The sequence below is a fragment of the Centroberyx gerrardi genome, chromosome 20 (genome assembly GCF_048128805.1).
Source record: "Centroberyx gerrardi isolate f3 chromosome 20, fCenGer3.hap1.cur.20231027, whole genome shotgun sequence".
Taxonomy (NCBI): Eukaryota; Metazoa; Chordata; class Actinopteri; order Beryciformes; family Berycidae; genus Centroberyx; species Centroberyx gerrardi.
The window spans coordinates 7,795,731-7,810,000 of NC_136016.1; the positions used below are offsets into that span (position 1 = coordinate 7,795,731).

The following is a 14,270-nucleotide window of genomic DNA, read 5'->3' on the forward strand; positions in this document are numbered from 1 at the left end:
GAGAAACACGCGGGGGGGGGATTGTTATGGAAAACGCGGGGTTTCACGTATTTTCAAGGTGATTTTTGAACAGGGTGGGTTTCTGCCATTATCTCCAAACCCCCCTCTCTTACCACAGTCGGGGTTGCCATGGATTCTGGAGCCCATCATCTCTCCACCGTGCTGGTCCACGCACCAGCACTCTCCCCGGCTCTGGTCACACTGCAGCTTCCTGTAGTAGCCGTCCTCATCGCAGCTGGGAATGTACATCCCTGCAAAGGATCGGGCACGTGAACACACACACACACACGCGCGCACACGCACCTAGTTGTTAAATATTTATACCCTCAGCACACATAGCTGCCTCACACTGATGCTTGAGATAAGTGCAGCATAAATGAGAATGCCAGTATGCCTTAGTGAACCTGTGATAAGACCATCAGTCAGGATAGAGAGGGAGCTCTTTTGGCGGAGAATACCACAGAGAGAGAGAGAGAGAGAGAGAGGAGGGGGCTCCCTGTTTGTTTTACACAACCATACATGGGCTGAGCATGTGTATTCACATGTTGCCTGAGCGTATGTTTCCTTATGCCGTGAGAGTGGCATGTAAAAATGCAGTGACAGCCTGGTGACGGAGCTCCAGTGTTCCAGCCTCCCCCAGGACTCTCTTGTCAAATCCGACTGCGACTTAACATTCGTTGTGAAGTGATGTTCTCTAACACCCACCGCCCCCCCCACCCCCCCCCCCCCCACCCCCCGCCCCCCTGCACGAAAAACTAGAAAATACAAGGAATGAGACAAGGATTGGAGAACATATCTTGGGGTTTTTTGAGATGGAGACAGAAAAGCCGTGCTGTACATTGCGTATGCCGGTTAGATAGCGTGGGCCGCTCAGAGAGCCGGGGAGCCAAGCGGGCGTTTTAGCCTTGCTCTCTCCCAAAGCCAGCGCTGCCCCCTAATCCCCCAGGCTGATTAGGGCCTAATCCCGGCCGTGTGCTTGTGATCTGTTTAATGAGCCTCCTCCAGCCACTCGCCTGCTTGCTGCAGGCACCTTGTTACACAAGTACGCCCAGACGCACTGCGCGGAGGGGTGGAGGCACACGCCAGCCGGCTAGCGCAGGACGCGGCTAACTGCTGAACAGATGCACACAGATTCATTTTTATTTTACGGACCCAAAGGTATTCCTGTGCTGAGAGCAGCATCCCTATATGCTCACTTAACATGTAACCTTTGACCTAAAACTCAAGAATACTGAATCTGCTTCACTAAGACGAAACTCTAAAAGTAATATCTTGTGTGTTTCTCGCTGAACTGTGAGCTCGGGGTGTGCACATGCCCGAATCCTCCTTGAAGGGGTTCCAGGGGGTCCCCAGCAAATTGGTGAATCGTTAAACTTCACCATTATTCCATTTACAAGAAGTTAACACAATTAGAGAATGTAGAAGAATGACTGTATTGATCATAGTTTCACTGTTATCTCTCTACCTACAATACAGACAGTCATGGAATTCTGGACAAAATCATATCTAACAATAAAAATATTCTCAGATTTGGGTCAAAGAGACAAAATCTCATTAAATGGGGGTCCGTGGCCCTAATGTGGAGTAAAATTAGGGGTCCTTGATATGAAAGGGGTTGAGAATCACTGTTCTAGAAGAAGGTGCTCACCTCTTATTACGCATCTCCTTAAAGCGCGAGAACTATAATTATCATTGGTATCTTGTTCTATAACCTTATACCTTTTGACCAATAGCTTTATTATATTCTATCTGTATTAACATAATCATGAATATTCAACACTATAAAACTCACTAATCATCCAGATTCTGAGTTCCTTGGCTCCCAACCTGCAGATCGAATAAACCTGTCAAGCTGCCACTCTCTCTCTGACTTTCCTTCCACAGGTGTGGGTGCGTGAATGAGGCAAGCACACCGATGCACAGCCACATTTCAGTCACGCAGCGCAGCTTATTCTGTGACAGACACCAAAGTCAACTTCACTTTCGGCTGTGAGGAATGCGGCGTATTTACCAGGCTTCTTCTTGGCCACCTCCTGCACTTGGATCCTCTCCAGCTCGGCGAGGCACGGTGGCTCTGCGAGAATAAAACAAGAAAAGTGATGACAGGCAATACCTAGAGCCGCTCTCCCCAACTTTATCTCAATCAATGCTCTTCATAATTACACTTTTTGCCCCGTATTGATTTGTTTAAGAAGTCTTATATTTCATTCCCTCGGAGCCTCATCGATTGTCGAGAGCTCGGCGAAAGAGCGTACGGATGCCGTCGGAGAATGACAAAGAATGAGCTGGTTCTCTTTGAAAGAAACAAAGAGAGACACTTTCCGGTGCCCCCCCCCCCCCCCCAGGCGGTAACCCATCCCCTGGTCTTCTTCAGAGTTTCTGTGTGGCTGCTCGGCTGTAGAGCGCATGCACAGATTTACAGATGAATTCACAGGACATGGTGACCGACAGCTCTCATCAAGCCTCAGATGAGACTTCCTTGTCAAGTCCTTCACAAAGAAAAAAGCCTCATATATTACCTGTCATCACTTTTCTATATATATAATAGGACCTCGAGTTCCAATTCATCATCATCATGATACCGTTATTACTACATTAAGGCCCAGTGGTGAAGCATGCAATTTATTTAAAGTACGCTCCAAATATCACCAGCTAGTAATGAATAATTGATGAGTGGATCCATGTAATCGCCGGCATGGCTTTGATGGGTTAAATGCTCGATCAATGGGAGAGGCAGCATGCAAATAAGTTAAGTCCCATGAATATATTTGGTCAAAATGTATCTACAATGTGCTAAGCGAAGGTCAAATGGTGCCATTGCTGCTGTGTTAACTGTGCATAGTTGAAATAGCCTTGTGAGTATAGGTTGAACACCTTTAGAGACACCTGCTCATTTTAAATCTCATCACACATAAAGTACACATAAATGTTAGGAGCCTGGCTTGAAAACTGAGTTTCATTCACGGCTGGATCTCTCAGGCACACCTAGATATTTTTATCTTAACTCTGTGAATATTTTTGCCTCAACTGAGGAATTCCTAATGATGGAAATTCTCCATGTCACCATGGAACGAGGGTAATGTGCTTGAAACTTTTATGCACCTAACAAATGAAACAAGCATTTCATTGTTTTCTTCCTTGAAAAAGAGAACTCTGCTCTCAATATATCCCACATTTCAATATTAAACGCTATTTCAAACATTTTACAGCGCAAAGATGCGGGGATACTGCATGCTCTCCGAGAAGCAACGGAAAGCGAGGGTATTTTTCGAGTGATGTAATCTTGCTATTAATTCACCCGTTTATAATGTGGCTCAAAATAGATTCTGCTCTCCTCGCTGCTTCTGACAAAAAAGATCCCTTTTACTCACTTTCTCTCCAGAAGCAGAAGCACCACTCGGCCGTAGAGACCTTCCCATCCTTGTAGCTGTCGCAGGAGTTGAAGAAAGGTCGGATGCAGACCTCGTACTTGTCCAGGTTAATGGCAGCCAGCTCAGCGTGGTCCAGATAGAGGTCACTGTTGGTGTCCAGCTTAGAGAACATCCAGCCAATGGAGTCCTTGCAGCTGGCTACCAGGCTCTTGTCCAGCACTGTCAGACATATTGTACATTCTAAGTAAATTTGCCTTTACTTCTGTACGATCCAAATGTGAAGGAATTCTCTATACATTTTGCCTAGAAATGCATGCATTCCTATTTCCAATGGGTTTTCTATTGCCAGTGTATTTCCTTGTGTAGACAATTGAGTTGTAAGTGTGGAGGCAGTAGAGAATAAAGCAGCTTTGTGAGTAGTCGCCCCTGTTTCTAACCTGAAGCGGTGCCAGCTCCGGGCTTGCCAGAGTTGTTCTGCTTCGCGTTTCCATGAAGGAGCTGGAACCAGTCTCTCAGGCGGTCGCCCAGGTCTGCCAGGTCCTGGCCGGTGCAGCTCTCTGAGGGGGGAAAAAGGGAATCCCAATGTTCAAACACACACTGGCACGCACTCAACAGCAATCTGACTCACCTACCCAAAGGCAGGCAGGGGCTCAGGATCGCTTTCTACCACTCCCACTGACGCACAAAGAACAGAATGAAAGGCACAGCGGGAACGGCTGGGTTCCCTCGCTGTGAGGCTGACTCACTTTGTCAGTGAAATCTGTTGAGGTACAGTATTGGATTTTCATACTGTGATTTATATGTGTATGATCTGGTAATCAAAGGAAACATAATTTCGCAATTAACTGTGCCACGGCAATTTGCTGTTATCCAATAGAAATCCACGTTCGGTCTCAGGCTAAGCACTTATTCCAGTCTACAGATGAAAAACAGGGGTTACATTTCATCCGTTTGATCAATTGGCATTTTCACATGCCCAAGAGCCATGGACAATCAATACTGTTTGGCTGCAATGATAGATAGTGTATACTCTGAATAATTAATTACTACATGATTGAAAGACCATTTTAATCACAGGGGGGATATTTGGCTAACCCTAATCTCTGAAATTGGCGACTATTGATCCCCAACAGCAAACATTGTATTCATGGCTTCTGTGAGGAAATTGGAGTCCTATAATCCTGCAGAGAGCTCCGTAGCATGCTGTGTATAGCCACCAATGTAAACTAGCTTTCCTTAGGTCCTTGAGACATACAGGGAACAACAGACACATGTGGACAGGCAAGGTGAGCGATGCCAAAAGTCCGATGCATAAATATGGGGAGGTGAAGAAGAGGCACTTGCCATGTTTGGCCTCGGTGTTTGTGACGGGAATGGAGGCGGTGGCACAAGGGCAAAGGCCGGCGCACTTTACACTCAGGTCCTTGCCTGTGAGGCAGGCTTGCTGCTCCAGCTTACACTGTCAGGAGAGAGAGAGAGAGAGAGAGGGGGGGGGGGGGGGGGAGAGGCCGAGGCATGGGATGCAGTTAAAATATTTATGGGGGTGACCGCAGAAAAAGAGATTGCTCATTCAGACGAGACACTGTGCTTAGCGAGAGAAGGGGGGCGAGAGAGTGAGCTGTCATTTTCCACTGTCTTCTCATGCAAGGTCAAAATTAAAAACTATACATAAATCAATAAAGCATCCCGGCAGCGGCCAGTGTGTACGGGGGTGACGCCGCTCAAAGCCGCGTCAGTCATTAATCACGCGGCCCCGCGTTCAGCCGCTGCGCTCGTCCTCCCGCTGGCAGTGATGAACCGCGCCGGCCTGCTGCACTCACATATATGTCAGCACAGCAGGAAACAGCACTTGACTGAGCTCCTCTCATCATTTAAGATGATGACACGGGCACTTTCCCTTTCTCCCCCCCCCCCCCCCCCCCCCATTTTTATGGTGATAGAATGCGGTAATAAAGCAAAAAGAAAAATTAGCTCAAGTTAAAGAGTGTGGATGGGTGTAAAGAGAGATGCTGGCGTAGAGTTTTTTTTTTGTTTGTTTGTTTTTTACCTCGGAGGCGTAGTTGTGTCCATCAGTGCCGCATACTGGTGTGGAGGCAGCTACAGGGCAAGGCTTGCAACTGCTGTCATGGGCCTTCGCCTGCTCTGCCTGTCTGACTCTGAGGAAAAGAAAAGGAGAGAAATAGTTCATATTTAACCTGCTTACCAAGAGCAAAGACCAACTTGACTATCGTGCAACTGTATCATCCTCCATCACTTCCCTGAAACCTGCAGCAAAGCCATAACAAACCAAGACAATTCTGCAAAGATCATAATTACCAGACAGCCATAATCTATCTGATAATGTTTGGATGCAAAACTCCAAATAATTTCCCATACTCTCACATGGCGAATGGCTTCATATTCAGCGCTGCTTCGGAGGCCGTTGCTTAATGGCGCTGGGATGGTTTAGTATGCTTGCATTCATGCTTATTACCCATTATTCCACACAGTCTCTCTCGTCTCCGGAGTGACTCCGTAAATGAAGCTCTTTATTGAAAAAGATAAATGCCTGTCGCTACAGATAGACTTCGCAGGTAGTAATAATTCACTCCATTAATTCTTTTCAGATTGCAACCCCCGCTCATTTCTTTTTTCAGTCAAAAGTGGAATGAATGTGCGAGGGGATAGATAAATGCTTTTCAGTGAGGGTTATTGTAGAAAACTGAAAGGTCTATTGTGAGGGGAGGCGGTGTTTGAAACCATAACCTACACTCCAATAATACGCTGAATGACCGGCCAGACCATAGAAGGGAATTCATGCTGTAGTATGGGGTCCACTAGTGTCTGTGCCTGCTGTCTGATAGGCCCGTAGTTGTTATGATTGCAAGCATAACTGTAGCAGTGCAAGGGATGTCAGCCTTGGGTTTTATCACCTTCCATCCACCTACTTAATTAATCATAGCTCAGCATGAGTGTTGCAGCTGAAATGACATCACTCCTGACTCACGGCACGCTCCGGCACTGTTAGCTTTAATCAATAGTTCTCCAACCATGGGGGGGGGGGGGGGGGGGGGGATGCAAAATGAAGCTCCCTCCGATGGCGGGCCTGAAATAGCTCGGTCGGGGTGCTGCGCCTGCGCGGACGGGCTCCACCCACCTGTGCTCCAGTTTCTTCCGATTGACACACATGGCCCTCTGGTAGCCCTGGGCGACGCACACCTTGTGGCGGCTGCACTTCACCTTCTGGCACGGGTCCTTGGTGGTGTCCACAGCTGCAGACACAAAGCAGATGCAGCAACAACTCAAATCCAGAGGTGTCAATCACAGCTGTGGAGGTTTTGCTTTCTCCTCCGCGCGGCAGACTGCTTTGTGTCAGCTCAATGAGAGAAATACAGAGCTTCCAGCTGTTTCCTGTCGTTTTTATTTTTGACAGGGAGCGCGTCTGCAACAGATTGATAGCAAGCGCCCGAAAGGGAAAGCAGATATCACCTAAAATAATCAGCTTCTATAAGTTTACGGCGTTTAAAAGGATCTTGCCTTTTTGTCACAAAAACAAGCTTTTGCACAGGTGTAAAAAAAAACAACATTCACGATGAAATGTGTTATGAAAAATAATCTGGCAGCGCTCACAAATGACTTCATTGATTTTACAGTCAGCACTGCCGAACACATGGAAGCCTGGCTGTCATTAGCAAGGCAGCCCCTCGTCAATAGCACTGCATGCGGTCTCCCATGGCTGTCTCTCTGATTGCTAGAGAGCCTGACAGCACTGATTGAGCATCTCTTTCTCCCTGCTTGTCACATCTCACTTCCCCCATGTCAACCCATCACTATCTCTCCCCGGCTTGCCATCTCTCTCCCTCTCTCTCTCTGCCTCTCTCTCTCTCTCTCTCTCTCTCTCTCTGTCCTCTCCCCCTGCATTTCTCTCTCTTAAGAGAGTTGAATGGTTCAATGCCAACCTCTTTTCCACTGATAGGCTGAAATGGAAATAGCGTTGTGTCCTCCACCTTCCACAGCCAGTGGTCAATGCCACATGAAAGTGGATGGCAGGCTGTCCCATTGCATTTACTCTCTGCAGGAGAGGCATCGGGAAAAAAAAACAAACAAAAAAAAAAACACACGGGCTCAGACGAATTTAAGAGTGAGTGACAAGCCATGGTCGGTGAGAGAAATTTAAGCTGTGAAATCCTGAGTCAGCTTTAAGCAGCTGCTTTGTAGTCTACACGGTCAACAGACAAGGTGGCCGCCGGCCAGATCCCTGCAAATCCGGCGACTAGGTGATACTTGGGCGCTACAGGAGAGAAGTGCGAGGGAGGAGTAGAGCTTCAGGGGCTTGAGGATGACAAGACAACTCCAAGGGAATCCAAAATACTGCTAGGAGGCTGTGCGCGCCACAGAATCGGTCTATTCTTGCTGTTCATTTCATTTGTGTTACAATCAATTTATCTAAATCGAACTCGAGCTAAATTGAACATTAGGGTAGAAAACTACAGCACAATGAAATCTCATTATAAAAGCCAAAGATGTTGCATTCAGGGCTTGGCAGAGTCTGGCGATGCGGATAGCTCATAAACTTGAAACAGTTGTTCCATAAAAATGATTTTGTGACCACTTGACTTTTATTCACTTAATCTGTTCTGATAGGTACGCCGATCTGTCACGATTTAACCCAAAGGCTGAAGAATACCCCGAATCTGAGGGTGACAGTACATTTGTCTCATATTGATCTTTTGATATGAGACACAAATCAGATGAATTGCCAGCAAAAGAAACCCCCCAAAACTTTATCTCACTGTCGCCACACATATGCTTTAGACTATCTCACCATAAAAGAAAGTAAAGGCATAAAACATTTTCACTGTGCCCCAAATGACCGCATTAATTCTTCTTGGTGAAGTCATCATTCAGGTGTTCCTGAGGCTTCCCTCAGGTGTGTGTAAAGGCCAGTGAGTGTCACTGTAGATTTTATTGGTGGTTAGTGGCTATGATAGTAAGGTTTCAAAATGTCCTTGCTTTAACACGGGTTCCAATCATGGACCGTAAACTTTAATGGAGGCAAGGAACCAAACTCAATGGTTTCTGCTGAGTGGTGCAATGGAACTAAAATATGTCCACTTTCTTCTGTGTCATCTTGTTTTTCTCTGTCCATTGAGCAGCTGCAGTAGCTGCTGTCCAGTCACACAGTTTGTGAATATGAGTGTGTGCAGTGATCCATGCAAGACTGAATATATGAGGAAGAATGTAAATAAATGCATCGCAAATGTTCCCTACATGTGTCATTTGGAGGAAAAATGTTCACGAGTAGATGTGTAACTATGCAACTTAAGGAAACAGTGTATTTTAAGAAAGGTGCATAACGCTTTTAGAAATAGAAAATGATTGTTTCTCCATATAATCACGTTTTTGGACTGAGCTGCAGCACCTGCAGGCAGATGCTGGGATTCCACATTCAGAGGCTGAGGATGTGCTCGCTTCCAACAGCTTCAACCTAATTTAAGTTGCTCTATGTTCCCATAGAAACAAAGCCCAGCATGTTGATAATAGTTTTGGACGGTGATCTGCAGCTCTCTCATTGCTCTCATGTATTTATGAGCGCTCTTAGCAGCCTCCTTCAAGTCTGTCTCCAAGCAGCAGCTTAAAACCAAACGTGTCCTTCATATTCATATAGAACTCCTACATCCTGCATGGAGGGATACAAAATTAAATCCAAACAGGAGATTTAATTTGTATTAAAGATCAAGTGCGAGTTTTCCACCGCGCCGTCTCGCCCGGCTGTTGTTTACGTCCTGCTGTTTTGAGAATTCAGTGCAGGACCAGGATGTGTAAGAGCCATTATGGCTTTTAAATCCTCTTGTAATCATGTCAACAAAGGGGACGGGACTGCACCGAGCCTACACCCCATCTCTCACAGATTATTATTGCACTGCGATCAAAAACATATCAAACCGCTGTTTGGAGGGCTGCCGTCTCATCCAAGAGTAAAAATCTCTCCTGTGTTCACATCACAGCTCTGAATTCTCTGTTGAGCATGGCACCTCGCCGGTGGACAGGGTGCTCCATCAAAGGCTTTCATCAGCCATTTGTTTTACATTCAAATTGTCACAGTGCGCATTAGATAAAGCACTTCAGCTGCGTCGGACAAAGAAGTCTGCTAAAGACCTATTATTCGACTGCAGAGAAATGGCCGCACACTGAACCAAAAGAGATTTTGATTTCATTCTGACAGAAATATTAAAAGCGCTGAACAAAAGACAGGACCGTTTGACAGTCGTAAGTGAATTAGTTTCAACTGGATCTGCAATTACTGTCAAGTTAGAGGACTATTTCATACCATTAGATTTAATTGGTAAGCTCTGAGTTAAAGCGGCCCGCACCTTTTCGCTTAACACCAACGGAGCTATAAAATTATTTAACTACTTAGAATTACGAAGGATGAGACAAACAAGTTAATGCGATCGCATCTAATTCATTCTGCAATACCTGGTGGCTTTGTAGTTTTCTGAAGTTGTGTTACAAAGGAGACAAAATCACAGTCATTTCTTGATCCAATTTGCAATATTTTTCTCAAGGCGCTAAAGAACTTTGATTTATCAGATCAAAGAATGGGTTTCAAGGTCAAAAATGACAGCTCCTCTTTTTATTTAGCGCTATGGGCTCTTTGCTGCTTTGTTCCAACACATTGTAATGACGCTCAAACAGGCTGCTGGCTGTATGTGGCAGCGCTGACATCTCAATCAGCTCACTTAAAAAGGCAGAGGAGGTCTCTGAAGTCCCGTGTAAGGTCTTTTGTACCATGCAGGGCCTGCAGGTACACCTTGCCGGAGTTTTTGCTGTCTTGTTGAATTTGCGATGAAGAGGGCCCCGATCAATTAGGTCTGCAGAATTAGTCCCACTGGGAGTCGCAATGGGGATGAAATCAATGGTATTCAAATGAACACCGCCCACACTACAGCAAGCGAGGCGTTTTCTTGAGATTACATTAGTTATTCCCCCTGTTGTAAGAACAGTTGACTGGGATAATACTGGGAGCTGGGACCGCTCTCATCTTGCTCCTTTGAGGCGAGTCCTGCATGTGTTTCGAGGCAGTGTGGGTGTGGCGCTACACCAGACCTCCCACACTCGCCTCTCAGCAGGAGCACACTGCGAACCCTCCGGGCCTGGCAAATTCACTACCACATGTATGAATAGCAATGTATAGCCTAACCTGTTAAATGATTCACACTTCACGTTATATAATATCTTTTGATCTCAATACAACGCAAAAAAAAACACGGCACTAAGTACTTTAAAACTGTTAGAGCTTATTCACATACTCTCCATGCCTCCTCCACAGTTGATTTCCTAAAAGTCTGAAGACTGGTGTTTTTTTTGTGTCTTTTTTTCAAGAACAGACCCCATGGAGGTAAATGGAGCCTGGTGGGAGTTCTGAGCTCAGCCCTCAGCAACAGAGGCAATTATAGCAGGCTCTTCAACCTGGGATAGCCACTAATGGATCAGACTGAAGGCTCAGTCTCTCCTTCCTGGATCACAACACTGTTCCCCCCACCAGCTCTGACAACCTGGACCAATGCTCACTAGATACTGGATGACCTCAGCCACCGGCTGCAATTAAAGGAAGCCAGCACTTCAATATTGTGCGCCATCCTTTGACAAGGGGAATTTCATTGGCTAGAGCCGATGTATAAAGACAGAAAGCACTTAGCATTGATTATGCTGGTAGCATCTCAACCGACGCAGGCTTTTGCCAGAGGAATGTTTGAGCTGGTCGCTTAACGAAGGCCATTTAATATTGTAAGTATTGAACTGTGAAAGTCTTTGCAAACATTTGAGATCACTGTCAGCACACAGTACAATACTGTATACATAGGCAGTACGTGGAAAATACACACACTTCAATATTGAATATTGTTTGCCCTTTATATCTATTCCCAAAGAAAAACATGACCAGGTATAATCATTAAATATAAATACGACCAGGTATAATCATTTCTTTCACTTACTTTCATCAGATCCCGTGCTCTCCTCCAAATTTTTGATGTAGTCATCCTAGAGAGAAATTACATTTGCATGAATGGCCTTGATAATTCATGGTTATTGTTACCAGAAGAAAAGCACATCCAGACCCTACAAACAAATATCCATTTTACCCGCCTGGCGGCTGAACAGGCAACACAGTAGAGGTAGACCGCTCTTGCACTTGTGCTTAATAAGAATTCAGAAGAGCATAAATCACGAAGCAAGATGACAGACATGCAGAATAATATAACTTTGCTACAGCCCATGAATGACAATTCAAATTTGAATACGACTTTCCCATTTCAAATACGTTCAGATGGTATGTTGAATAGAGATGCTGGACTTAAAATGATTAAAAGAGGCAAGTGAGCTGGAAGCAAATTACTGTAACAAAAAAAATCTCCCATGAAATTTGAGTGCTTTTCACACTAAACTGTTCTTCCATTTTTATCCAACAGAGATATTTTCATTCTCTAATGTTGAAAGTAAATGGCCAAGGCAAGAAGTGGAGAGCTTAAATGTATCTCTTAAAGAGATTTGGACTATCTTAGCTCCCGCACTGTTGCAGAGGGAATATTTGCAAACTAACTCTGGTTTTTAGATTGTGTCCCTGGTGGTGTTGGCTGGAATTATAATAAAAATTCAACATCCCCGTCTGTATCCATTCTGACCCATTTCTCACTGTGTCAGGACAGAGAAGATCAACTATAAAGCGGTTACTACTCGGCAAGAGGCCCAGCGCGGACCCCGAGGATCAGGTCTGTTAAGTTTAGCTTGGTCTTATTCTACTCAGGGGACAAATAAGACTGAGTTCTCAAGTCAAACTGCACAACTCTAGCCAAAGGCACTTTAAATATTGTAAGTGGAGTAAGGCATTAAAGGGATAGTTCTTGTATTCATATTTATTGTCATTGGAGAGAATTGATTGCTGTGAGTCTAAAAAGAAGACACATACACTACCAGTCAAAAGTTTGGACACACCTGATTGAATGTATTATGTTTTTCATTCTCTTAAAGCCATTTTGATCTAAAGGCTTACGCTTAAATGCTTGAAATTTGTTTCTTAGACAAATATAAATAGTGAAGTTGATCCTATGTATGAATTTCTTTCCAAAGCCTTTGTCTTTCCATCAAGGCAAAGGGCAGCTACTTTAAAGAATCTAAAATATAAGATAGTTTTTTTGGTCACTGCATAATTCCATTTGTGGCATTTCATAGTTTTGATGTCTTTACTATTTTAAAGAATACTTAAAAATAAAGAAAAATGTGGTGTGTCCAAACTTTTGACTGGTAGTGTAGGATTTGCTCCAGCTAGGACTGGACAGGTAACATCTGCAGCCTGAAAGAACTTAAAAGGTTTTCCCATCGCTTCGGTTAAAGAGAGAGATGTCAAAAGAAAGACAAAAAGTATACAAGACACATTTACAAAACAGCCACTAACCTCTACCTCCTGTGGCAATGAGACGCGGCGGCAGCAGAGAAAGAGAGAGGGTAATTGTTAGAGACAAAAACACTTTGCAGTATACAGTTGCCATTTTGCCTCCATTCACAGTGCAAACAGTGGGCTGGTTTATTACAGTTGCAGCAGCAGTTAAACTGTCAGCTCTTAATGCGCACTGATTGCAAATACCGGCCTTCCTCCGGCGCGTCTCGGGGGACAACATAAGACATTCACACAGGATTATGAGGGCCTATTAACCGAGGATGATCAGCTGCCACTTCTATGAGCTGGCAGGGGTCCCAATCACTGGGGCTCGTTCTCCGGTTGTGTTTACGAGCGGCTGCCAAAACACCATCCTCCTCCCGTCTAAACAGTCGCGGGTAAGTCATGACATAGCACGTCGGCCTTGAGAACCCGGCAAACCGGTGAGGACCCTCAAAGTCGACGGGCAGATGTGATTTAGACGTCCTGAACGTTGCGGCGGACACAAAGCGCACATTTACTAAGCGCGGCATTGACAACGCAGACAGATATAGCCGCTGTGAAATACAACCTTGAGTTAACAGGGGTGTGACTGCTTTCCTTTCATTCCATTTCACCGTTTTGGCTCCAGTCCAAGGGCATTACACATCAATAGCCACCGCACACTCTGCCTATGCGTTTCATCATTCAAAGCCCGGGTCTGTTTTGGAGAGAAATACAGCACCCCGCGGTTCATTTCAGTAACTCAACCCAGTAAATAAACCTAATTCTTATACACACACAGGCCTACCTGTCTAGTTAACAGCGTTGTGACAGCATGTTAAATATATCACAATGAACAATTTACAGCCCACACAAGGGTAGCCAAAAAAGCCAGTGGAAGGCCATAAAGGATGAAGCCGGTATCCATCACGGAGCCGCAGCAGGACTTTAGATTTCACCTCGGAGACCGCTTCTTAGAAGTAAATATTTTCTCTGTTGCAGTGAAATTGCCCCGGTCCAACATATATATACGAGAGGCAATATCGCTGTTTGTTATCCCACAAAAAAGCCTTTCCGAATCGGCTGGATTTCTGTGATATGTAGACCCGGCCTCGTCCGAGAAGGAGCATTTTCAGCCCTCTAATAGGACATCTAAACACCTGCAGAGAGCAGGGTTTAATAACATGAAACTTTTATTGCTACCTCAATCTTAACATGGCATTTTAAAGGTTCCTGCAGTAATGCTGAACATTTAGGGGTGATGCTCTGCAATATACAGGGCAGAAATAATCACTAAGTCCTTAAATCCGGCACAGAATCTTATTTATACTGGGGAAAAAATGTGAAGTATGATAAAACAGCACAAAACGCCCGCCCTCAACATCACACCTACGCCCGCCAAAACATGTTGTGTGTCAGATGTAACAATTACTTAATTACTCGTTCGCAGCGCCTTCTATAATTACTCATTGGCGAACTGTGTTGCGGCTGCTGACCAT

At 45.1% G+C, this 14,270-nt stretch overlaps 2 protein-coding genes across 2 annotated transcripts in view; one reads left to right on the forward strand and one right to left on the reverse strand.

Annotated features, from left to right (window-relative positions):
• The window catches only part of anapc16 (anaphase promoting complex subunit 16), a 126,522-nt gene that overhangs the window by 83,151 nt on the left and 29,101 nt on the right, over nt 1-14,270 (forward strand). The gene's annotated exons all lie outside the window — the stretch shown is intronic.
• The window catches only part of LOC139918454 (testican-2), a 30,500-nt gene that overhangs the window by 1,139 nt on the left and 15,091 nt on the right, over nt 1-14,270 (reverse strand). Inside the window, exons 3-10 of the mRNA XM_078290914.1 lie at nt 11,351-11,396; nt 6,508-6,622; nt 5,419-5,527; nt 4,716-4,830; nt 3,809-3,928; nt 3,372-3,590; nt 2,012-2,074; nt 114-251 (exon numbers count right to left, since the gene is read on the reverse strand). Coding sequence (XP_078147040.1) covers nt 114-251; nt 2,012-2,074; nt 3,372-3,590; nt 3,809-3,928; nt 4,716-4,830; nt 5,419-5,527; nt 6,508-6,622; nt 11,351-11,396 — 925 coding nt within the window. The remainder of the gene's footprint in view (nt 1-113; nt 252-2,011; nt 2,075-3,371; nt 3,591-3,808; nt 3,929-4,715; nt 4,831-5,418; nt 5,528-6,507; nt 6,623-11,350; nt 11,397-14,270) is intronic.